Source organism: Acomys russatus, chromosome 15 (genome assembly GCF_903995435.1).
Source record: "Acomys russatus chromosome 15, mAcoRus1.1, whole genome shotgun sequence".
Lineage (NCBI taxonomy): Eukaryota > Metazoa > Chordata > Mammalia > Rodentia > Muridae > Acomys > Acomys russatus.
Window position 1 is genome coordinate 66,719,734 of NC_067151.1, and position 26,566 is coordinate 66,746,299.

The 26,566-nt window shown below is 46.9% G+C and overlaps 1 protein-coding gene across 1 annotated transcript in view; it reads right to left on the reverse strand.

Moving 5' to 3' along the window:
- Vps45 (vacuolar protein sorting 45 homolog) overlaps positions 1 to 26,566 on the reverse strand; it is a 61,344-nt gene that overhangs the window by 27,709 nt on the left and 7,069 nt on the right. Inside the window, exons 4-13 of the mRNA XM_051157723.1 lie at positions 23,527 to 23,606; positions 22,058 to 22,126; positions 21,802 to 21,939; positions 20,924 to 21,034; positions 17,808 to 17,942; positions 17,195 to 17,308; positions 16,362 to 16,529; positions 8,020 to 8,178; positions 7,158 to 7,265; positions 5,087 to 5,208 (exon numbers count right to left, since the gene is read on the reverse strand). Coding sequence (XP_051013680.1) covers positions 5,087 to 5,208; positions 7,158 to 7,265; positions 8,020 to 8,178; positions 16,362 to 16,529; positions 17,195 to 17,308; positions 17,808 to 17,942; positions 20,924 to 21,034; positions 21,802 to 21,939; positions 22,058 to 22,126; positions 23,527 to 23,606 — 1,204 coding nt within the window. The remainder of the gene's footprint in view (positions 1 to 5,086; positions 5,209 to 7,157; positions 7,266 to 8,019; positions 8,179 to 16,361; positions 16,530 to 17,194; positions 17,309 to 17,807; positions 17,943 to 20,923; positions 21,035 to 21,801; positions 21,940 to 22,057; positions 22,127 to 23,526; positions 23,607 to 26,566) is intronic.

A 26,566-nucleotide genomic window follows, 5' to 3' on the forward strand; every position in this document is an offset into this window, starting at 1 on the left:
CTCCTTTAGTCATCCTATCTGATCTATATGATCAATGTCTTATCAACTCCCAACTTAATATAGATTTTTAAAATTAAGGTTCTGCTATGGAATCTAGGCAAGACTTCAACTTTCTTTTTTCTTTTCTTTTTAAAGATTTATTTATTATGTATACAATGTATCTGCATTGTATGCAATGCAAAACCAGATCTCATTATAGATGGCTGTGAACCACCACGTGGTTGCTGGGAATTGAACTCAGGACCTTTGGAGGAGCAGGCAGTGCTCATAACCTCTGAGCCATCTCTCCAGCCCAAGCCTTCAATTTTCTGTCTTAGGCTCTTTAGTGCTGCAGTTACATGTGTGGGCCACCATACATTTCTATTTATTAAATAGGCATCTTTTAATTTCTTAATTTCGTCTCAAAATCTGAGTTATCCTTCATTTCTGTTACTCTAGTTCTATCAATGTACTTTCTCAAACAGATTGATTTTCCTTCCTTCTCACTGCCTAGGCAAACCCTCCTCAGTCTTGTGTGGACTGTCAGCACCTCTCTCAGTAGTCTCCTTGCTTCTTTGTTTTCCACTAGCAATGCATGTCTCACATAGTTGTCATTTAAATCACAGTCTGGAGCTGGGTGTGACACAAGCCTTTAATCCCAACAGTAGGGAAGCTGGCAGAGAACGGTGTGAGTTTAAGGCTAGCCTGGTCTAATGCCAAGCCATCCACCAGCCTGGTCTACATGCCAAGCCATCCACCAGCCTGGTCTACATGCCAAGCCATACACCAGCCTGGTCTAACGCCAAGCATCTGTTGTATCAAAGGCTAAAGCCACACAGTTAACTGTATACATGTTTAGATTACAGCGATAACGCCGTCAGACGGCAGCAGCTAATAAGCACGTTGGGGAGAGCATCATCTTGTGCTTTGTTTGGCAAGGACTCACAAGACAGGAAGGTCTGCTGACGCTGCTACTTCGCTCCTCTGGTCCATGGCCTCCTTTTACCAATAAGTAGCTATTTTTTTTTTCACTTAGCAATTCTTTAATTTTTAAAAATCAAACATTTTTAATGTACCTGTCTGTATGAGTGTATACTGTGTACGTGTGGGTCTCCATAGAAGCCAGAAGAGAGTGTGGGATCGCCTGGAGTGGAAGCAGCTGTGAGTCCCCAGCGTGAGTGCTGAGAGCCTGATTTCAGGGTCTCTGGAAGAGCCACAAGCGCTCTTTTTTTTTTTTTTTTAAATTTATTTATTTATTATGTATACAGTGCTCTGCCTGCATGTACCCCTGCAGGCCAGAAGAGGGCATCAGATCACATTATAGATGGTTGTGAGCCACCATGTGGTTGCTGGGAATTGAGCTCAGGACCTCTGGAAGAGCAGCCAGTGCTCTTAACCTCTGAGCCATCTCTCCAGCCCCGCCACAAGCGCTCTTAACTGCACTCAGCAACTCCCATATGAAATCTGTAAACGCATTAATGTTTTTAGTCTTATCAAATGAATTAAAAGCCTCAAGAACAAGGTTTTCCAAAAGCTTCCCAAATAGATGAGTAAACTGCACTGGTTTTTATTTTTTTTTATTAGCTAACATCCAAATGCACGGTCCCTACACAGCTTGTTCAAATGATTGGACTGTACACTCAGAACTTAACACCAGACGTTCAGCCATAACATCTGGTGTTAACACTGGGTTAAAAAAAGGGGCGGGGGGCCTGGAGAGATGGCTCAGAGGTTAAGGGCACTGACTGCTCTTCCAAAGATCCTGAGTTCAGTTCCCAGCAACCACATGGTGGCTCACAGCCATCTACAAGGAGATCTGGTGCCCTCTTCTGGCCTGCAGGCAGGATATTGTATACATAATAATTAAAGAAATCTTAAAAAAAAAAAAAAAAAAAAAAAAAGGGCTGGAGAGATGGCTCAGAGGTTAAGAGCCCTGCCCACTCTTCCAAAGGTCCTGAGTTCAATTCCCAGCAACCACATGGTGGCTCACAACCATCTATAATGAGATCTGGCTCCCTCTTCTGGTATGCAGGTGTACATGCAAGCAGAACACTGTATACATAATAATAAATAAATCTTTTTTTTTTTTTTCCAGACAGGGTTTCTCTGTGTAGCCTTGGCTGTCCTGGACTCACTTTGTAGACCAGGCTGGCCTCGAACTCACAGCAATCCACCTGCCTCTGCCTCCCGAGTGCTGGGATTAAAGGCGTGCGCCACCATGCCCGGCATAAATAAATCTTAAAAAAATAAAAAATAAAAAATAATTCTGGACCAAATAACAGTTTTCTTTTTAACAGACTAAGATTAAAAAAAAAATATCACTCAATGTACAAGAGTCACTCACCTATAAATCTCAAAAACATTTTCTGAATTTCATTATATCTATAAAACAATAAACTGCCAATGATCTTAGATAATTACTGGTTGAAATAATAGATGAATTATATCAACAGTAATATTCTCACATTAAATTACCCAACTGGGGGCTAGAGAGATGGCTCCAAGGCTAAGAGCACTGACTCCACCTCCAAAGGCCCTGAGTACAATTCCCAGCAACCACATGGTACCTCATATCCATCTATAATGAGATGCCTTCTTCTGGCCTGCAAGCATACATAATAAATAAATTTTAAAAATTTACCCAACTGACACCAACTACTCCTTTATATTATGTGATTTAAAAAATACTATAAAATTTTAGGTTGGCTTAAGTAAAACTGTCTGGACAAGTTTTGTTTTAATTAAAATTAACTAACCACTGGGTTAAAGTTCTAACTAAAGAACATCATCTTGTTCTCCTGGGACACAAACGGCCTTTGCTAATCAGGACTCTCAGTTTGTGTGCTGGCCGGTCCTCACCCAAACTAGTGACAACCTGCTCTGGTTGCCGGTCAAATAGCAAACCTATTTTGGGCATTAATGTTTGAAACGCCAAATGGCAGATGCTGTAGAGCACATAAGGAAGCGGATGCGCTGCTAAAACACCAACTAAAGGCCCGAGGCCTCTGGGAAACCCGCCCCTGTACTCCAGAGCAACCAGAGCTTCCGGCTTCAGGCTCTGCTGGGGAGTGCTCGTGTAGTGCTGACACAGCAAAAGCAGAGACTCTGGCCTGAGGCGGCAGGAGACAGAGGCAGCAGCAGCAGCAGCTCAGCGTGGTCAAGACGGGCCTGACTCCCCATTCCTCAGGGCACTAACTTATTGTCATTACACCGATCTGTGTGTGTGTGTGTGTGCGCGTGTGTGTGTGCGTGTGTGTGTGTGTGAGAGAGAGAGAGAGAGAGAGAGAGAGAGAGAGAGAGAGAGAGAGAGAGAGAGAGAGAGAGAGAGAGAGGAAACCTGACTCAAGTTCCCAGCTGGGACTCAGGCTGTCCGGCTTGCTGGTTAGAACCTTTGCCTGCTGAGCACCTTGCCACCTCCTCTAGTTTTTGTCTTTGCTGTTTATTAGTCTATTTTTTATTGTTATGCAACAAAGTATCAGAAAGCTGAAGAGTAATAAGAGCACAAGTTTATATGATCGAAATAAAGAAACTGTCAGAGCCAGAGAAAAATTTTGATAACTCCTCTCAGAAATGACAGACATTTAATGTCTATTCAGGGGCTGGAGAGGTGGCTCAGAGGTCAAGAGCACTGACTGCTCTTCCAGAGGTCCTGAGCTCAGTTCCCAGCACCCGCATGGTGGCTCACAAACATCTATAATGAGGTCTGGTGCCTGTGGAGTACAGGCACACGTGCAGGCCGAACATTGTATAATAAATAAATAAATAAATGAATCTTTTAAAAAATGTCCATTCAGTAGATGATTAGCTTCAGCCTTGACACTGGGGAGAGCCCAGCTCTTACAGAGGTGGTTTAGCACCAAAACTTTGCTTCTGGAGTGCTTGCGATGTGAGCTCTGAATAGTGAACACAGAAATATTTTATTCTGATTAAGTTTGAGCTTTAACGGTTTTTTAACTACTTTAATTTTTGAGTAGAAGGAAGAAGCCCAGAGTCCCACGCATGGTGGACTAGTATACTTCCACCGAATTATTTTCTCATCTTTTCACTTAAAACTATCCTTTCAGCCTCGGGAGGCAGAGGCAGGCGGATCTCTTTGAGTTCCTGGCCAGCCTGGTCTACAAAGCGAGGCCAGGACAGCCAAGGCTACACAGAGAAACCGTGTCTCAAAAAACAACAAAACAAACAACAACAAAAAAAGCCCTCCCTTCCCCAAGGCGTGTCTAAGTTATGCAGGTTTGAGCTCCCCCTGCAACCACAGTAAGCGGTGCATTTGCTGTCCCACTGTCTCAGCCTCCATAGCACCAGGAGGTTAGGCCCGCAGTGCCAGACCAAGCTTGAACTTTGATAAGTAAAACTGACCAGTTTGTAACATGCAAATGCCGCCACACAGTTTGCAGATCTATAGTTTCTGTGGATCCAAAGTCCATGCCTAAGTCAGATCTGAGTTCTTCGCTTGGGGTTTTACCAAGCTGAAATCACGCCATGAGCCAAGACCAGGCCCTCACCTTAAGCTTGGAGACAGTCAGCGGAATTCAGATTTTTTAAAAATTACAATTACAGGGCTGCGAGGTTAGGAGCACTGGCTGCTCTTCCAAAGGTCCTGAGTTCTATTCCTACAACCACATGGAGGCTCACAAGTATCTACAATGAGATCTAGTGCCCTCTTCTGGCCTGCAGGCACACATTCAGGCAGAGCACTGTATAAATAATAAATAAATAAATATTAAAAACAAACAAACAAGGGGCTGGAGAGATGGCTCAGAGGTTAAGAGCGCCGCCTGCTGTTCCAAAGGTCCTGAGTTCAATTCCCAGCAACCACATGGTGGCTCACAGCCATCTATAATGAGATCTGATGTCCTCTTCTGGCTTGCAGGAGTACATGCAAGCAGAGCACTGTATACATAATAACAAATAAATCTTAAAAACAACAACAACAAACAAACAAAAAACAGATCACAGGGCTGCGGAACCCAGCTTTTATCAGCACTCCCTGCTCCCCTCTACACGGCAGGTCACTTCTTCAGGACAAAGACCTGGATGTGTTGGGCACTTGTTCACCGGCTTGTTCTGCAGGCCTAGTTTTTACTTCCTGTCTTTGAGGCCTTACCTGTCCCTGAGAGTGCTGGGGCCTAAGTAGGGGTAGAGGCTTTCCTTGAGCTTCCCCTTGATGAGATGGTCCAGGGTCTCGTGCAGGAACGGCTGGTGCTGTGTGTATACATTCTCCACTCCCTAAAGGATGGACACGGCTCTGTGTTATTTGAGGAAGCTCAAATATAGTGCTAATGATATATCAGAAAATGGACATGGCTCCGTGGGAACCTTATGAGACAAAATCAAGTGTGAATTGGAAAGGAATCAAAAATTGAATAAAATGTTTGTGTATATAAGCTGTGTGTGTGCATCGTGTGGATGTCACAGGTCAACACCGGTGTCTCTGTCATATCTTCTGAGACAGGGTCTCTAACTGCACCTGGAGCTCACAGATTCAGCATGACTGGCTGGAGAGCCCCAGGAGCTCCCCGCCCCCTTCTCTGCACACACTGAGGCACTGCAGGGTACAGATGCACACCACTGTATTTGGCTTTTTATGTGTTTGCTGGAGATCTACACTCAGGTTTGAGCAGCAAGCATTTAACCAAATGAACCATCTCCCCAGTCCAGAATTTTAGAATATTTAAAAATTATTTTAGTTAGACAAAATTGTTCCAATCTTACAAAAGTACTCATTTTTTTCAAGAGTTATTTTCAATGAAGTTTCAAGAATTTTTCAAGGAATTAAAAAATCTGGAATATTTTACCTTGTTTGAATCTCATTCTTTTGTGAGAATGTTAAATAATAGGAAAATAAACAAAAAGAAAGGACTGTATAGAGGAGATGGTAAGCCACAGGACCCCAAGAAAAGATGAAAGCTGTGCGGAGCAGGCTGGGGCTGGAGAAACAGCTGTTGGTAAAGTGCCTTTGACCAAGGAAAAAGCTGGCCTAGAGGAACCCACGGCAGGACGGTCAGCTTGGCAGGTCCTAGACTTACCTGGCAGAGGGCCTCTAGCAATGCCTGTGGGGAAGTGCCTTGGCTATGTTAATTTAAGTGGAAAGATCCATCTTAACTGTGGGCAAGGCTTCAGCCAGTAAGTAGAGAAAGTGAGCCAAACACTAGGCACGCATTTATTGGCGTCTTCTGACTGTGGGCATAATGTGACTGACTGACTTACCTGGAACTGTGAACTAAAATAAACCCCTTTTCCTTTAAATGACTTTGACAAAGTATTTTACTGCAGCCCCAGAGGACACTCAGACACGCCCACTTGTGCCCCTGGCCCTGGGGAGGCAGAGAGAGACCCCTGGCGCTCACTGGCCAGCCAGCCCAGCTCACTCTGAGAGGCCCAGGTCTCAGCCTAGAAAAAGCATGGTGACTGGCTTCAAAGAATGTTACCAGAAAGCTGGGTGTGGTGGCGCAAGCCTTTAATCCCAGCACTCGGGAGGCAGAGGCAGGCGGATCGCTGTGAGTTCAAGGCCAGCCTGGTCTACAAAGTGAGTCCAGGATGGCCAAGGCTACACAGAGAAACCTGTCTCGAAAAACCAAAAAAAGAATGTTACCAGAGGGGGCTAGAGATGGCTCAGCAGTTAAGAGCACTGGCTGCTCTTCCAAAGGATCCAGGTTCAGTTCCCAGCCCCACATGGCGGCTCCCACCTGTCTGTAGCTCCAGTTCCAGGAGATCTGACAACTTCACACACACACAATCAGACATATAGACAATACACCAATGTACGTAAAAATTAATAAATAAAAAAATTTTAAAGAATGTCACCAGAGATTGACCTTTTTCATCAGTGCACATGCATATGTGCACACACACAGAGAGAGAGAGACACACACACACACACACACAGAGAGAGACACACACACACACACACACACACAGAGAGAGAGAGACACACACACACACACCATGGAGAGGGAGAAAGAGCTGTGACTAGCAGAACTGTTTACACTTGCTGAAAGCCAGGTGTTTCCCACTCAGCTCCTGCCCGGGGCAGGCACAGAAGACACCCATCGCCTCCTGTGATTTCACTGGGTGGACACAGCACTACAATCAAGATCATACTGCTAAATCATACCAGCTCACACTCAACCTCAGGGTTTTTTACTGTTTCTCACTCACAGAAAAGAGAGCTATACCTTCAGTCCTTTGAGGAACTGTTTGGTAATAGCCACAGCGTCTTTGGGGCTGAAGAGGTCGCTTCCTCTAACCCGTTTACCACCATATTCAACCACTGCCGACACAAGCTGTAAAAGAAAAAAAAATGGCAACAACATTTTATTGCTTAGGTACCAAGAAGTTCATTTTATAAAACTTTATTAGGGCAACGAAGACATGAGAGGACAGAATTATAGGCCTTGTGCATAAACAGCATGATTTATCTTTTGTTGGGGCTGAGACTAACAGACTTGGCCCCTGCGGGTGGGCTTACTATATACATTTGGAACTGGGTATTGTGGCACGCTGTGAGAGACTGTTCTGCAAGCTGAGCAAGTGCTGTTGGGAGCTCAGCTGCGGCCTCTCAGCGGGCTTGCTGACTGCCTGTGCCCCACCCCTACCCAAGCCGCCAGCTGCTCCTTACCACCTGTTGTATGCGCAACGCTGCCTTTCCGGCACCTGGTGTCGGGAAGGGAAGGAGCTGGAGCACAGCGGGAGGGGAGGCCAGAGAAGAGGGGCGCCATCTGTGCAGCCATGGGGAGCACTCATCCCCGCCAGGGGAGCACCCACACCCCTCCCCTATGCTCTGTAAGGAAGCCCAATGACCTGATTGGCTGCTCAGAGTGAACCTTAACAGGACTGGTCCTTGGCGTGTCGTTGGGGCCTAAGGAAGAGGGTGGACCTGGCTTAAATTTCTCCCAGGAAAGAATTTTAGCAACACGGTACATGCCAGGAAGCCTAGCATCTGGGGAGCTGAGTTAGGAGGGCCTTAAGTGTGAGGTTCCCCCTAGGCTGCACAGTGAGACTCTCTCTCGATTGAGAGGCACGCACACAGCAGGCTACCTTGCGGTACTTGTCAGAAACACCTTTGCTCCTGAGGTCCATTATGAGGCCTGGCAGGCTGTTGCTGCTGTGTCTCTCATAATGCAGAGCGTAAAGCATCACCAGGCGAGCGGCATCCAACTCTGTGACTTTAGGGTTCTGCAGGAGTCTCTTCACATTCTGAAGACAGACAGAAGCAGTGTTAACCCTTTCACTTGAGTGGTCCCTGTGTGATGCCCGGGATCATTAGTTTATTCAGTGGCCGAGATGCAGCTCAGCTGCCGCACGCGCACAACACCCTGTTCCAACTATAACAGAGCAACTGTTTCTTATTCAGTGGAAGAATTAAACAGGAGCACTCCCCCACTGTGGTGGCCTTAGGAAGGGTGAACTCAGCAGCTGTTTCCCTTGCCCGAGTTATCTCCGTGGTGAGGTAAGGAGCACAGGCCACTCCACTTCAGTCAACTTGGCGCACAAGAGAAAGGAGCAGTGTCGGGCCGGAGGCGTCCTGCTAGTGTTGCTCACCCCCGTGTCCAAACAGACGCAAGCTGGCAGACTTCCACAGGGCCGGGCCTAGTCTCTGAGAAAGGCCAGAAGTAACAACATGTCTCAGGATGGTTGAGAGAAATGTGTGTATGTGTTAGCGTGGAATCTCTAAGAGGCAGGAGCCGGAAGCAAAGGGACAGAATAAGTCACGTGTGGGCTTTCTCACCCTCACACTGAGGGCCTTCCCACATGGCACATGTCTATGTTTATTACACAGCAAAGCACATATTTTTGTTTGTTTTGAGACAGCGTCTCTCTGTGTAGCCTTGGCTGTTCTAGACTCACTTTGTAGACCAGGCTGGCCTCAAACTCAGAGATCCGCCTGCCCCTGCCTCCCGAGTGCTGGGATTAAAGGTTGGCACCACCATACCTGGCTCACATAATTTAATTTAAGCCAAAAATACATTTTAGGCCCCAGGAGGCAGCATTCCAGGCACTGTTGGGGAAATGCTAATGTGTTTTGGGCGATTTCTGTCCTCGGTGAGTTCACAGACCGCTGAGGGAAGAAACGAACATTAGCCACTCTGCCACAAAGCATGCGGCTTCATAAGACTGAAAACTGGGACCGTGTATCAGCTAATACAGAAGACATAGTGGTTCACATGCCAAATTCCCAGCATGGACAGGCTTCCTTATGATTAAAGAGGACACAGTGCCATGTGTCACTGAAAGGAGACACAGCAGCCCTGCACACGGGCTTTCTGCAGGAAGTGTAGCTCCCTGGCTTTAGGAGCTGCCACACTTCCCAACACACTAAGTGTCTGGGAAAGGGGCAAAGGCCAATGAGGGGGATGCAAAGACATTTCACTGTAATCGAATACAAACAAACCCCACAAAACCCCAGACTGACGGGTGAAGACACCTTAGCTGCCATCGTCACTTGACAAGCATGTTTAAGGCCTCAGGGCCGAAGGAGAACATCCACTCCCAGAGCGGGGTGGGCGGCTTCTTTCCGACGCGGGTGCTGCTGCTCTAACTGCAGTGCTGATACTTCACTTAGCATTTTGGCTTCTATTGGAACTATGATTAAGCAGCATTGAGGCAAAAATTTCTTATGACATAAAAACCATGAATTATCGTACACATTACAGGTGGGCTCCATGGTCCTGGAGAGAACCGCCCTTTCTTCTGGTTTTAGTTCACTCTTTAGAATCCCTCCCTTGCTGTACAAACAGTCGGCGAATGACAACACAAGCAACAGACTAGGCCAGCAAGGTGAAATGAGCAGACGGCTCAGCAAGCTGTTGTGATCAAGCAGCTCTCACCGGGCAGTCCAAGACCACGTGCTGCAGTGCTGGGGGTCAGGAGTCCCAGGAAGACGGGAGGAGGGAGGCAGGGTCTGACCTCACTAACTGGTAATGTGCTAAGTCAATGTTCAAGTTTCTGGTTTGAGCCAGGCCTCCTGCCACTCAGGCTGACCTCGAACTCACTGTGTAGCTCACGATGGTCTTGACCTCCTGGTCTTCCTGCCCCTTAAGTGCATGGCTACAGGCAGTGCCAGCAGGCACGGCTGTACAGCGGCACAGGATGACCCAGTATTTTAACCCGGCACTTTGGAGTGTGAGAAAAGAGGACTGCCTCAAGTTAAAGGCCAATCTGGGGTACTGAGTGAGACCTTGTCTCAAAAAACAAGACAAAATCCCAAAGATGGGCCAGCAAGATGGCTTAGCAGGTAAAGGTGAGTGCTGCCAAGCCTGATGACCTGACTTCCACGCCTAGAACCCACGTGGTGGAAGGAAAACAAACTCCCGCTGACCTCCACATGTGTATCATGACATGCACGTGCGCGCGCGCACACACACACACACACACACACACACACACACACACAAAATAAATAAATGTAAAAAAAAACAAAGAAAAGCATTAAGCTGGGTGTGGTGGTGCACACCTTTAATCCCAGCACTGAGGAGGCAGAGGCAGGTGGATCTCTGTGAGTTCAAGGCCAGCTTGGTCTACAAAGCGAGTCCAGGACAGTCAAGGCTACACAGAGAAACCCTGTTTCAGAAAAAGAAAAAGCAAAAACAAACAAACAAGAAAACCCAAGCATTATTAAATTTTATAGCACAAAGGGGAGCTAGTCACCATATGTAATAAGCACTAGCATTTTCTCCCACTTTATAAACAAAAGGGGGCTGGAGAGATGGCTCAGTGGTTAAGAGCGCTGCCTGCTCTTCCAAAGGTCCTGAGTTCAATTCCCAGCAACCACATGGTGGCTCATAACCATCTGTAATGTGATATGGCACCCTCTTCACACTTGCAGGTGTACATGCAAGCAGAGCACTGTATATACATAATAAATAAATAAATCTTAAAAAAATAACTAACTAAATAAATAAAAGGACTGAGGTTTAGAGCAGCTAACAATTGTTTCCAAACTCAAGTCGCCAAAGCTCAGGCTCTGCTGCTGCTGCAGTGGCTCCAGCCTGGGCTCTCCCTCTGAGGTGTCTACGTGCTGCTAACACTGTGATCTGAGATTTTTGCCCAGGATCAGGGAGCAAGGCGCAAACAGGCTAGCCCTTCCTTCCAGATGAAGAGCAAGGCGGTGGCACCACAGGTGCAGGCTGGGGCTCCTTGCTTTCTGAAGATGGTTCTCTTCATGACATGAAAATCTGCACCCCCTAATCAAGTCTTCACCCCCAAATCACCCCTTCTGAGGGCATGCTCTTACTTCAATGGTAGCATACAACACTTTGTTTCTAATTAAATTCATCCTAAATCAAATTCGCTTGTTTTTTTAATTAAATATGCATTTATATTATTACACTCCTGTTAGTTTTTATATAACTGGTTAGAAGTGGCAGAAATTAAAGGTTAATTTTTAAGTGGGATATGAGCTTCTTTCTTACCATGGCACACTTACTATTCAATAATGTAAATCCCATCTCTATTTTTAAAACCCCAATTCATTGCTTCATGACGTACTTTTAGTTAAGGTCGAGACATCTGGGGGTCAGGCCCTGGCAGCCACTTTATCAAACAAAAGTTCCCTTTATGGACTATTTAAATCACATTGCAAAGAAATCCTTTGTGGTCAGGAAAGCCCAAATCACTGCTGACTGTAAAACTTTAACATATCGCACAAGAAACCTTAAAAATATATGTTCCAAAACAGTGATCAGATCATAGACAGAGCTCTTTTCTGTTTGTTTTTGAGACAAGGTCTCATCCTTGGCCCAGGCTGTCCTCAAACTCATGGCAGACCTTCTGCCTCACACTCCTCAGTGCTGAGATTACAAGCATGAGCAATTCCTGGGCTACAGTTCATACTTTTAAAAATATCTATTATCATTTTATTTTAAAAAATAGAAAAACTAAGAGGGCATGATGGCCCATGCATTAATCCCAGCCCTCAGGAGACAGAGTCAGAGAAACCTGTCTCAACAGCCCCCCTTCAAAAAAGGCGCAAACACTACGCTTCATGTAAAAAGAAAGCAACAACTTTTTTCTAGCTGATTTCCATATGGTAAAGAGTTGTAAATAAAAACAGTAAACAAAGTTGACTAGTGACAGCTTTGTGTCTATCTTTAAGAAGGAAAATATCAGCCACTAAAGAAGCATGAGAAAAAAAAAGAAAAAAGAAACATGAGAAAATTTAAATTTAATTAAGGACAAAATTTTATTTTTATTTAGAAAAGGGTAGAAAATCATGTTCATTGAAATAATACAGATATTTTTAATAGGCTAACAAAACAACTATAAACTATTATTGGTTGGGCTATTTAAAGTAAACTGGTTAAGCTAAATGTTTTATCTTATATCTTTGCGAAAGCTAACACACAGTGATTAAAAATGAGCCCCAAGGTGGTTAATGCATGGACTCAAGACTGGTCACAGTGCTGAGAGCTGAGCACCTGTTGAGTGCTCCCTCCTAAGACGGTATCTGTAACACTCCCCCAGGCCCAGGAGGGCATTGTGGGAGAAGGGTGGGAAGGCGTTGGGGCCTGACAGGTAACTTAAGCAAATGCGTTGCATAAGCTGCCAGCCTGAGGTTGATCCCAAGGAACTACAGAAAAGTAGAAAAGAACCAACTCCACAAAGTTGTTCTCTGACTTCCACATGTACACTGTGATACATGCACACACAAACACATCACACACACACACACACACACAAACACATCATACACAGACACGCACACACACACAGAGTTAAAATACAGAGGGAAGCTAGAGCTGCAGGATGGGAGGAGGGGCGTGAACGCTGTGCTTTGGACCCGATGTGGCTTTACTCCTGAATTCACAGCAGCTGTGCTTGGCTGCCCAAGACCTATACAAGATGGAGCCTTCAGCTGTCACCACGCACAGGGGGCTTCATGAGGCTGTATCCTCCCTTGAGGAGCTATGGTAGTTAATGGTAGCTGGGGGTCGGGGGCCAGGGGACATTTTCTTCAGTTGTGTAGCTATTGATGCTCAACAGCTGCCCGGACCCCGGCTAAGACCTCACTAGCTTTGTTCATGTAAGATTTAGCAGCTCACAAAACCCAACAAAACAAGGCAACAGGCATGAAAGTAGGTGAGGTCCTGCTGGGGAGAAGAGAGAGCTCGATGAGGGCAGGAGGATGAGAGGGCAGAGAGGGAACCAAAGTGCATTATACACATGTATGGACTTGTCAAAGGATAACACATTTTTAAGAAAATAAAATAAAAATATATAAGATTGAAGGTTCTGATCTGAAACAGTCTCTTGGATTATGGTTAAGTGAGAAAATAAAATACAGGTCTCTGAAGAGTATGGTACGACTTGAATTAAAAAAGAGAGATACCCAGCATGTGGGAGGCAGAAGTAAGTGGATCTCTGTGAGTTCAAGGCCAGGTTGGCCCATGTAGCAAGTTCCAGGCCCGCCACGACTACATAGTGAGACCCTGTTCTGAACATAACAGAGATGTGCACACACGCGGCTTAGGAAAACCTGCGTGCGGGGTACATGAAACCGCGAGCAGACCCAGGCTTCACCATACACCCCTTTCAACCTGTACTTACGTCTGCTTAGGAATTAAGAAATCATGTTAGTCTCATGTTAGAGTTCTTTGTGAAGACTTGGGAACTGTGGACAATATTAAAACACTGATGCAGCACATCACATAAATATAGAGAAAACAGCGTCTTTACGATTTTTAAAATGTTGCTATTTACAGAAAATCTTGATAAACATTTTAAACTTAAAAGCAAGACCTGTGGATGCCAGTAAAGACTGTGGTGGACTGGAGTGCCCGTACGCACTGCCACCATTTGCTTCTACTGTGTGTAAAATGGCTCAGGGTGAGGGACCCAGCGCCACACCACATCCTCACTGCAACACAGAAGCCTGAAGTTGCTATTCCTAGAATATGGGCAAAATAAGTCATTTTCCCAAAGAAACTTTGGTGACTAGGCCATGGGTCAGGCTAGGGCAGTCTGCCATGCCCAGTACACCTGGCCGGCTGTGCTGACCTGGGAGAGGAAGGGAAGGCGCGGTTTAGAGTGTGGAGCCTGTCAGTGGGGAGATGAGCTTCTTGTAAGTGGCTCAGAAACTGCTGCCTCTCAAAGGCCTTACTCCTTCTCAGGGCATCACATACAGATGAGTCATCTTTGCTTCCTGTCACTTTGACAGAATTATTTCAGCATTTCTCAGGAACCTTGGAGTCACCTCTTATCTATTCTTCCTGTCTGATTTGAATTTGTCCCTGGCTGTTTCCTCTTTCCTCTGTGACTTCTAGAGTGGCCCCTTTGCTGTTTAATGCTGTCACTATAAGGCTACGGCTCCATCTCTAGTGCATCCCACGTAGACGTAGTTTTCCACATTCCCGCGTGTGCCGCCGGGTCTCTGCCCATCTCAGCAGGCAGGCTCCTCGCACGTGCTTCTTAGCTTGGCTCCTGCTTGACAACTCAGTTTTCCCTTCTAGTTCTCCTCCACACCCTCTCTCAATAGGCCACCCTGCTTACTGTTTCCTGCGCACTGACACTCCTTTCCCAGCTCCAGCCGTTCCCCTGGGTCTACCCTAACAGAGGCTTCTCTAAGGAAGGCTTCCTAACAACCTGCCTTCTTACGGGCAGAGTTGCAACTTTGACTAGCCTGAAACATTATGTAGTTTTTTCTTGTGTTTTAGCTCTGTCTATTCAACCAGATTATATATTTCTTAAGCTTAGAGTCTGATGATAATTTTTCTTTTAAAACTCTCTGGTGACTCCCCTCATTTTAAAATATGTATGTATGTATGTGTACAGTGCTCTGCCTGCACATACACCTGCACACCAGAAGAGGGCAGCAGATCTCATTACAGATGGCTGTGAGCCACCATGAGGTTGCTGGGAATTGAACTCAGGACCTCTGAAAGAGCAGTCAGTGCTCTTAACCTCTGAGCCATCTCTCCAGCCCAACTCCCCTCATTTTAAAATTAAAGCTGAACCTCCTTTCAATACCACAACCTGGTTATTTTCTTCTCTGTTTCTCTGTCTCTGTATGTTTCCCTGTCTCTATGTCTCTGTCTGTGTCTCTCACGTGCGTGCGTGTGTGTTATAAGGGATTGAACCCTTGGGTATGCCGGGCAAGCCCTCTAGCACTGAGCCAGCCCCTACCCTTCCAAGCATCCTTCTCAGTCATCTAAAGCGCACTCCGTAGTGCCCCTGTCTTCCCAGCTCCATGCCTGTTTCTCCGCGCTGAGAGGGCGGCTCATTTTCCCCCTCTGCTTGGCATATGTACTCTGACGTATCTGCCCAGAACTAGTTGTTACAACCTCTTCATCAAGAATCTGAAAGAAGGGGGCTGGAGAGATGGCTTAGAGGTTAAGGGCACTGGCTACTATTCCAGAGGTCCTGAGTTCAGTTCTCAGCAACCACATGGTGGCTCACAGCCATCTAGAATGAGATCTGGTGCCCTCTTCTGGCCTGCAGGTGTACATGCAGGCAGAATACTGTGTACATAATAAATCTTAAAAAAAAAAAAAAAAAAAAAAGAATCTGAAAGATCATTGTTGGGAAAATGGTTGTTTTTCCCCTGTGTTTCCTACTTCCGTGTGCCTCTGTGAAGGCCGTAGCTACAATGCTTGCTACGTGAGATTGCAGTTCCTTATCACATTATATGTGTGTATGTCCCTGTTAGATGTGCACACGTATGATCAGGGTGCACCTGGATACCCCTACTTGTAGAAGCCTGAAGCTGATGCTCAGTGTGCTTTCTTGATTGTTCTCCACCATGACTGTCTTGAGACAGGGTTTCTCACTGAGCCTGAGGCTCACCAGCTGGCTACACTGGTTGGCCATTAAGCCCGTCTCTGTTGCCTAGTGCAGGGGCACAGGTGTGCACTGCCACGCCCGGCTTATATGCGGGTGCTGGAGACCTGAACTCAGATCTTCACATTTGACTGATAAGCACTTTGCCTTCCTCTCTGCAGCCCACAGTTCTTTCAGATTGCTTTCTTCCGTCTTACAGTTGAGCACGCGGAGAGGAAGGGTGGTGTTCACTTATCTTTACCCCTTGGTCCCCTCAGCACAGCGTTTAGATGCAGCACGGTAGCTTGTAAGATGGAAAGCAATCTCTAGCAACGAACTCCTTCCTAATGCTGCTGGGAAGTGAACATAGCCTTTATTTATTTTAAGACAAGGTCTCACTAAGTTGCATGTTCAGGCCTTAAATTTGTGGTCCTCCAGCCTCAGCTCCCAAGGGCTGTGAGTGTAGTTGGGGGCTGCCAACCACACCTGGCTTATATCCATCTTAGATGTGTTCCTAACCCTGTGGTGAGCCACATTCCGTGTTGGGGAAGAAGGGTTACTCGCCTCTTCAGCTCTCTGCCTGGCAAGTGCTCATGCACAGCAGGCGCTCACCCAGTTACACTGACCTGGAGGGCACTCGAGTGGTCATTCTGACAGGCCAGTTCTTGCTCAACCTCTGAGACCTCCAGCAGAGTCCGCTCACTGACCAACCGAGACAGCTCTCCGACCACTGTCACGTGCTTTGACACAGTCCCAGACATCTTCTTGAACTGCGGATAATTCTCAACAAAGGCCTGCCATGGAAGAGACATTAGTGGGAGCTGCTGCTTCATTCTAAGAACAGGCATTTGTAAAGAAAAGATTGTAAAGAACTGGGGTCACCTTCCTACCTGGGGTCCGGCACCAAGGTCCCCAACCACACGGCATTATGGTATTATGCTTCGGCAGAGAAATGCCGGCCCATGTCCTCAGCGCCTTCATAGAGGCAGACATGAGAGAACGGAAAGAAATACATGGCTCATCAAGGAGAGCCCTCAGAGAAAACGCCTCATCCTAAACAAAATGACTTGCTGAGGGGATGAGCACTCGGGAGGCTGAGGCAAAAGCGCCGCCGCGAGTTCCAGGCTAGCCAGGTCTATAGAGCTACCGTGAGTGCAGCCTCTTGTAATAAATGCTGTTTCAAAAACAGAATCAAACAACGAAAAGCAAACGCAAACAAGAAGCCAGCTGGGCATGATAACCCACACCGAGAATTCCAACACTTGGGCGGGAATGGCAGAATTTCACTTCGCAGGCGTCAGGTAGCTGAGTTTCGTAGCAGTTACCAGCCAGTGCCACAACACTCAAAGAGAAGCAAAGAATCACAGTAGACATCAGGCCTGGGACACTCCTACATGCTGCCTTCACACGCAGCTCTGAAGTCTCGTCCGTGCGACACCCACCTGTGCGAGTCACTTACCTTCATGTCTGCTATGGATTCCAGCTTTTGCTGTTCTTTTGGTTTCTTCTTCTGGAAGTCTTCCATGAGATTCTTTATGTTGCTCCCAATCTCTGCAAAGTTCAGGTACATGTTCTGTAAAAACGGAAGTCAGAAGTGAAGCTCAAAACTAGTCTGGCCTGGTTTTTGGACATCACAGAAGAAGTGGAAAGGAATTTTGGACACAGACTCAAAAGACACATTCCATTTTAATTATCAAATCTGGACATTAGCCAGGACACTAGCCAGGACATTAGCCAGGACACTAGCCAGGACACTAGTGATGAACACCATTATTATTCACACAAAGAGCTGCCAGAATGGAAAAAAGTCAGTAACTATGTGAGAACGCTATGAAAAAGAAAAAAGAAAGAAAGAAAAAAAGCAGCCAGGGCCAGCCCCCCAGCCAGGGCCAGGCCCCCCAGCCAGGGCCAGCCCTCAGCCAAGGCTAGGCCCCAGCCAGGGCCAGCCCCCCAGCCAGGGCCAGCCCCCAGCCTTTGCAGTCCTAAGATGCAGCCTAGCTGCGTGTGTCCCCCTTCCCACAAGCCAGTACTGATACTTTACATTAAAACAACTTAAAATTAAAGTCACCTACGTTAGCATAGAATTCATCATTCTCAGCAGACAGGACCACCTCCCGCAAGTCCCTGCTGATCCCTGGCACTCTGGAAAGGTCAATGCGGTTGTTGTTTATGCCCAGCAGCTCATGGACCATGGCCTGGTATGTCCACTGAAGAAGGAGGACAGAAAGAATTGGCAAATGACAACATGGACATATCAAGTGTTTAGGAAAACAAAGAATGACAACATTCCTAACATCTAGCCTGCTTACGTCAAATCTCTCTATTTAGTCCATATGCTTAATAACACGTTATTCCCTAGTAAGTATTAAGATTGTCACTTGAACTGCTTAAACACTCAAAAAGTCAAAACACTTTCATATTTCACATTCTGGAGAAAACGCAACACGAATAATACCTCTGATAGAAAGAAAACAATTACAGCTATCATTAGCTCTGATTTTTGCCTGTGAATTAAGAGTTTATTTTTGGCTTCCTAGACAGGGCTATATTGGGACCACGGTTACAAGCTGCGTCCTGTGTGCTCCTGAGACTCTCTGCGCCTGAGGAGTGTGCTCTTGCAGATCTGAGTGCTGCTGGATTATCCTGGAAACACTAATATTATCAGAAAAAAACCTAACAAGTTAATCAAAATACTGGCATAATCACACACTTGCCCTGGAATCCATCTTATATGTTTTTAACTGACTAGGAATTGTGAAGAAGGGTAGATTTCCAGCCTTTAAAATGCAAATTTGCTTGGTTAACAACCAAACAGGTGAAATGCCACAAGTCTCTCTTCTCACCATTTATGGAGACTCGACTTTTAAATCCAGTATCTTTTAGCAAGTTATTATTACATCAAAACCCAAATGCTAGAGATCTTCATATGTACATTTATAACAAACTAAATTTATTAAGAAGTAATTTAAGAGGCCAGAGAGATGGCTCAGCAGTTAAGAGCACTAGCTGTTCTTCCAAGGACCCAGGTTCAATTCCCAGCACCCGCATGGCAGCTCACAACTGTCCATAACTCCCGTCCCAGACCCAGCGCTCTCTTCTGGCCCTCACAGCACCGGCACACGCATGCTGCACGGGCACACGCATGCTGCACGGGCACACGCATGCTGCACACGCATGCTGCACAGGCACATATTCAGGCAAAGCATCCATATGCATTTTTTTAAAGAAAGAAAAAAAGTTTAAGATGTAATAAAGGAAAGTACTTTTTAAAAAGTCAGTCTTGTGCATATGTATGTGCCACATGAGTGTGGCTGCCCAGAAGAGGGCATCATACCCTGTGGATCTGGAGTTAGAGGCAGCTGTGAGCTGCCCAGCATGGGTGCTGGGAACTGAATTTGGGTCCTCTGGAAGAGCAGTCAGTCCAAACACTCAGCTGTTTCTCAAGAAGGTGCTTTATTGCCTAAAAGATTTGTCAAAGAACTGGAAGTAAAGATGGCTCAGTGGTTAAGAGCACTGGCTGCTCTTCCAAAGGACCTGAGTTCCGATCCCAGCACCCACCTGGCACCTCACAGCTGTCGATAACTCCAGCTCCAGGGGATCCAGTGCCCTTCTGGACTCCGTGGGTACGAGGCACACAGATGGTACAAAGATACACACAGGCAAAACAGTCATACACATAAAAGAAAAAGAAAAGAAAGAGGGTTTTCAACCTCCACAACAAATCAAAACAAACAACAAAAATACAGACTTGCCATGAGGATTGCTTGTAAACCAGTTAGCTCCCTCTAGGCATGGACAGCAAGTACAGCAAAGCAGCAAAGTCTGTTTTCTCTTCCTTTCAGTACATAGGGTTTTGTTTGTTTGTTTGTTTTTGTTTTTTGTTTTTTAAGGACAAGAGCTTCTCTCTTTTAACCTTACTTAAAATGCTTAGCTTACTACAAACATGTAACAAGCTCTCAGTGAAATTTGTTTTCTTTGGCATACAGAATTACAGATAATTACTTTTCTTTCTACTGCTTTTATTAGTTTTATTTTCTTAATTAGTAAGCTTGAATGTGGGATTGTGCATGAGTTGTGATGCCTGCAAAGGCCAGGCAGGGCATTGAGTTCCTTTGGAACAGGAGTTAAAAGTGTCTGTGAGCTGCCCAGTGTGAGGGCGGGGAATAGAACTCAAGTCCTCTGCAAGGGCAGCAGGTGCTCTTAGCCACTGAGCCAGTTTTCTAGACCTTTGTCCATCTTTCTTTCCTTCCTTCTTCCCTCCCTCCCTCCCTTCCTTCCTCCCTCCCTTCCCCCTTCCTTCCTCCTTCCCTCCTTTTCTCCCTCCCTCCCTCCCTTCCCTCCCTTCCCTCCCTTTCCCCCTTCCTTCCACAGTGAAATGCCCTCAGCACTGACATCACTATGTCCTGCGCAGGACTGACTTGGAAATGAGGACTTTCTCTCTCAATCGGAAGTTGCCATTCACAGCATAACTACATACAAGGAGCTGCTTAGCCTGCAGAAGAGTAAACATGGGGGGCACTGGCCACCTTAGGAGTGTCAAAACACCCAAAGATACACAACTTGAGGGAGAAAGCAGGCCCTGCCTGGCTGAAGCAGCCTCTAAAAAGCTTCTCTCTGGCTTTTGAGTGGCTTCAAGGGAGAGATGTTTCCATAGGGGAAGTGGGAAGAGAAGCCATGCCAGACACCGCACAGTGGCAAGAAGCCACGTAGGCCTCTGTAGCAGTGAGCTGCCGCTGTGTGTGAAGTTGGGTGCACATCCTGAACCAGGTTGTTTTTAAGCCAGGAGGTCAGTGGGAAGGCAAAGGAGGCAGCCCAGGAGTGGAATGCCGAGGGCTGTCGTTTAGCAGCCTTGGTTTTGTAGCATACAGAGCTGAGACAAGAGAGAACCGAACAGCCGCCCGAGGCCTCACCGTTCCCGCCTGAGGCCGGGGATCAGACCAGCACACTGAGGTCGGAGAACGTGACGCTGGGACGCTGGGCTCTGGACCCTGGAGCCCAGAGCTGAAGCTGCCTTGAAGAGAGTGGGTTTGCGGCAGGAGGGAGAGTAGGACAGAGGCAGAAACACCAGATGACATAAGGCAAAACCAAGAACAGCTGAAAGCAAGGAGGTGGGCAGAATGCGACCCGTCCACACTTGCGTTTTAACGAGCTCCAGGCAGAAGCTCCTGTGCTGGCGAGGGGCCCACACCTGGTTGAGCAGCGGGGTGATGGCGTCATCACAGCGGTCCAGGATGAGAAGCAGGGGAGGGACCTCTGTCCGCCGGAATTCAAAGAGCTCGTATTCTTTACTTATCACTTGCTGAGGAGAAGAGAGCAAAACGGTTTGGTTAACCAGTTAGCTGCAAGATGGCAAAAACAACGAACGAATGAAAAAATGAATAGAAACACACGTGGCGGTTCCCGCCCTCACAGGCCTCCCATAAAAGGGTCCGAGAGCTTCAGAAAGTTTTGTAGCGAGTTGTTTAATAAGTCAGGACTTGCCAGGCATGACCTTTAATCCCAGCACTCAGGAGGCAGAGGCAGGTGGATCTCCACCAGTTCAAGGCCAGCCTGGTCTAAAAGCAAGTTCAAGACAGCCAAGGCTACACAGAGAGACCTTGTCTCAAACACCTCGGGGGAAAAAAAAAGAAGGCAGGACTTGAAACCCTACTTTACAAGTGATTCAGCTGGGCGCCTAAAGTTAAATAGCTGGGAATATTCTTTAGGTTAAACCCAAGGGTGATAAATTTGTTCCTTTTTTATTTTGAGTTATATAGCCATACTTCTTTGCCAACAAAACTGGCACATCTTCTCCTTTGGTCCCCGCCCCGCCCCTGCCCCTTGCCCCCCCCCCGCCCCACCCCCGCCCCTTGCCCAGGCTGTCTGTCTATCTCCAGCTGCCTTTATTTTGAGACAGAGAACTTTCCTGGCCCGGACTTTGCTATGTAGACTAGGCTGGCCTTGAACTCACAAAGATCTTCCTGCCAAGGCATATACCACCATGCCTGGCACGTCAGATATTTCTTAACCATTACAGGGAAATGACCAGCCATGAAGTTTTAGAGCCAGCAACCGGGGACGCTGTACCTTAACACATTCTCCAAGTCTCTTTGCAGCCTCTGACGAAAGCTGGTAACGAATCATGGGGCACTTCTTGAGAGATAAGAGGAGAGCTGTCAGCCCTTGAGTTGTTCTGGATAGCTGGGCTGGATCCCAATTTCGACCCTTTTTTGGTTAAAAACATATTAAAAGAAAATATATTATTTTTCTCCTATAACTCCAGTTACTTGAGGAATTAATTTCCACTTGAATAACTTATTTTGAAAATCCTTGCCTTCCATACCTGACAGCAACCCAAAATATTGAGGGAAAACAAATGTGGGTTCACAGCAATGTAATCACCATAAAATTCCTGCAAACGAAAAGCATCAAGATTAGTCAATATATGGTCTCCACCTGCACTGAGAGCTATAGGCTCCACCTGCACTGAGAGCTATAGGCTCCACCTGCACTGAGAGCTATAGGCTCCAACTGCACTGAGAGCTATAGGTGCCAACTGCACTGAGAGCTATAGGCTCCACCTGTACTCGGTGCTATAGGTTCCAGCTCTACGGAGTGCTACGGACTCCAGCTATACCAAGCACTGTAATCAAATGGGAACACAGAAAGTGAAGAGATACAAGATGATCAAATAATAACTAAGCAGCAATGGCCAGCATATGGGAATTGAACTAACTATAAATACCAGCAATGATACATCTTCTGTTAAAAAGTTGAATCATAGTACTGGAGAGGTGGCTCAGAGGTCAAGAGCACTGTCCGCTCTTCCAAAGGTCCTGAGTTCAATTCCCAGCAACCACATGGTGGCTCACAGCCATCTGTAATGAGATCTGGTGCCCTCTTCTGGGCTGCTGACTCACATATGGGCAGAATACAGTATAAAATAATACATAAATAAATCTTTAAAAAAGAGTTGAGCCGGGCGTGGTGGCGCACGCCTTTAATCCCAGCACTCGGGAGGCAGAGGCAGGCGGATCGCTGTGAGTTCGAGGCCAGCCTGGTCTACAAAGTGAGTCCAGGACAGCCAGGGCTACACAGAGAAACTCTGTCTCGAAAAACCAAAAAAAAAAAAAAAAAAAAAAAGAGTTGAAGTACATACACCAAAGTAAACTTTCAATTAGTAAAAAAAAAATTCAAAACAAAACAAAAATAAATAAATAAAACACTGCTGTAGGGTACAGCACATTACATGCACGGGTAGTCTTGCGTGGGGACATGATTGAAAGCAGGCCATTCTTGTGTGCTCTATCACTTAAAATATCTTTTTGAAAAACTCAGAACTAGTTTGTTTGTTACCTGTGAAGACAGTACATTTCATGTAGGTCGTAAATATATTCAAATATTTCGATAAATGTATTCAAGAACACTGAACTATTCAAGATGGAAAAAAACATTATACGAGCTAATGTTATGACATATCATATATCACACAAAGAAATGATTAGGAATTTCCAAGTTTTAGCCTAGTGACATTAGCTCCCAAAGTACGAGTCCCTCACACAGAACACAAGGAAACCTCACTCCCAGCCCGATGCCCAGTCTCTCCCACTCAGGCACAGTCTTACTGGTGAAAGTCTTTAAGGTCCCCAACTGTGGAAATGTCCCAGCAGTCAGTCAGCCCCTCTGCTCCTTCCCAATGACCCCATTAGCTCTCTTTCTACCCAGTTTACAGCCTCCTTCAAACCTCCTGAATACAAGTCTAGTCTGGAGCGTACACATTCGTTCTCTCTGATTAGAGAGCCACAGCTTTACCTGAACTTCAGCCACGACTTCCTGCTCGTCAGCCTCAGCCAACGCCTTCACATCACTCTTGCTGATCACGTTACTGAAATCTGAAACAGACATACTGCATTTGACTTAAACAGCACCAGCTCAGCTGCAATGAGACTTAACCAGGCCTGTGGTGAAGCCGAAAGACTCAGGACGGTTAGCACAGTTGGGGCACATATTGGAGTCTCATACCTTCAGGCTGGGACAAGGAGCATAAATGTGTTTAAATCCCCAAGTTAATACTTTGAAAAGACCACCACTAAAAACAACAGAGGACGCCACAGACTCAATGCATTACCTTCAACAGCAAATATGAGAATGAAATAACCCTTTATCTTCTCTTTTATATGTAAGTTGTATCAAATAAGACATGAGGGAAGTTTAAAAAAAAAAAAGATTTACTTGTTTACTGTGTATACAGTACTGTGACTGCATGTACCCCTGCGGGCCAGAAGAGGGCACCAGATCTCATTACAGATGGCTGTGAGCCACCATGTGGGTGCTGGGAATTGAACTCAGGACCTCTGGAAGAGCAGCCGGTGCTCTTAACCTCTGAGCCATCCAGGGAGACTATACAGCATCACCTATTTAGTATTCTTGGCCATACAAAATCAAAACTTAATCCATTCAGGTTCTTTACCCACTTACAGATGTTCACGCATAAAGGAACTGGTTTAAGTTGAAGGAACATGTGGAACTACGCACAGTGACGAGATCAGGAAGACGCAGCGTGCAGACAGCTGCTCCCTCCGTGAGCCTGGAGGGAGACCTACAGAACATCAGGGAGGCGCAGCACACTGACCAGTGAGCTTTCATACGTGGGCCTTATTTTTATACAGACTCAAACAAGGGGCAGGGGTGGGGTGGGGCGGATTTGAAATCTGAACACTGAATTGAGTTCATGAAAATAGAAGTCACTTTTCATTTTTGCGCACATGAACCTATCTCTATTAAAGATACACAATGAAATACTGATGAGTAAAACTTACATGACATCTTAGATTTGTTTTTAAAATACTGATGGGCAGGAAATGGGGGCTTAGCTCTCACAGGACTAGTGTGCCTGGGTGCACTGGAATTTTTCATGCTATTTTACTTGTGAGCTTCTGACATTATCCATAGTGTTTTCAAGTAGTTTTCTTTACTAAAAAAGGCCTGTTAAGTAAGAGATTTAGCAGATCTCAAATTATTAAAATTGAGAAGGCTAATTAATTTACTATTAAATTGTGCTAAAAGTCTATAATGAATAAAATAAGTAAATACTATTATGCTTTAACCAATTAAAATTCTGAGATGGATTGCTATACCCTACCTCAGCAGTTCATATTTTATAGGACTTAATGTTAGTGTACTTTTATTCTGTTTTGTAGATTTCTAGCCCAAATCAAACAATCTTTACAAACAGTAGACTCACCACCCTCTGCTGTGCAGGGACGCTGTGTGGAGGAGATGAGGCGTCTATACCACACAACCCCATTCCACTTTCAGCAAAGGGACTCAGGAAAGGGGTGCTTCTATTATATACTGACTTAAACACAGAACCTCAGAGAATATCTATCTGTCCTGGACTCACTCTATAGACCAGGCTGACCTCAAACTCCCAGATATCCTCCTGCCTCTGCCTCCTGAGTGCTGGGATTAAAGGTGTGTGCCACCATGCCCAGCTTGTAATTTGACTCAAACGAACAAACACCCCAAAACTAAAATGAGCGTGCGCGGGCATGAGCACACTAAGGACCAGTGCCTCAGAGCCGCTAGGAAGTCAGCAAAGCCCTGGCCTAAGGCTCAGAGCGATGGCAAAGCCTTCCTGTGGTGGGAGTCAGGATGCTGCCCTGTGTGGGCAAAGACTGAACCGCAGCTTGCTCCTCCTGCCGTTGACAGCTGGAGAAAGTAGCTAACCAGCTGCCCTAATGCTGCAACCCCAACCATAAACTTATTTGTGTTGCTACTTCATAACTGTAACATTGCTACTGTTATGAACCGCAATGCAGGATCCCGGATGTGCAGCCCCTGTGAAAGGGTTTGATCCCCGCAGGGGCCGTGGCCCACAGGTTGGGAACCACTGAGCTCGCCCCCCCACCCCCTTCCTGCTGAGGTTCCTGCTGCTGTACAATGGGCGCTGCCCCGTCAGCGCGCACACGCCCACCTGACCCCGGCTTTCCTTCTGTGTCTGTGTGTCTATCCCTCACCACTCTTAGATTCCCAGGACCGAGGTGCACCCCTATCGCAGCGGCTAAAATGGGAGTCAACAAGGAATGAGTGCAGGGGTGCAAAGCTACTGGACTTCCCTTACAGTGCTGGGGGACACTGAACGTGCCACTGCATACGGCCCAGCATGGTGCTACTGGCCGTCATTTACCCCAAGGAAATGAAGGCTGTGTTCATGCGGGAAACTGTCACAGCCCAGGTGTCCTTCAGTGGTGAGCTAGAGAACACAGTGGGACACTCCTCAGCAGCAAAGAGAGGGTGACGCATACACACGGCAACCTAGGAACTGTGCCGCGCCACACGCAGAGCCCGTGCCCTGCCATGCGCAGGGAGCCCCTGCCTCGCCACGTGCAGAGCCCGTGCCACGCGCAGAGCCCGTGCCGCGCCACGCGCAGAGCACATGCCACGCCACGCGCAGAGCACATGCCCTGCCACGCGCAGAGCCCCTGCCTCGCCACGTGCAGAGCCCGTGCCACGCGCAGAGCCCGTGCCGCGCCACGCGCAGAGCACGTGCCGCGCCACGCGCAGAGCACGTGCCGCGCCACGCGCAGAGCACATGCCCTGCCACGCACAGAGCCCCTGCCTCGCCACGCGCAGAGCCCCTGCCTCGCCACGTGCAGAGCCCGTGCCACGCGCAGAGCACATGCCGCGCCACGCGCAGAGCCCCTGCCTCACCACGTGCAGAGCCCGTGCCACGCGCAGAGCCCGTGCCCTGCCACGCGCAGAGCACGTGCCGTGCCACGTGCAGAGCACATGCCACGCCACGCGCAGAGCACATGCCCTGCCATGCGCAGAGCCCCTGCCTCGCCACGTG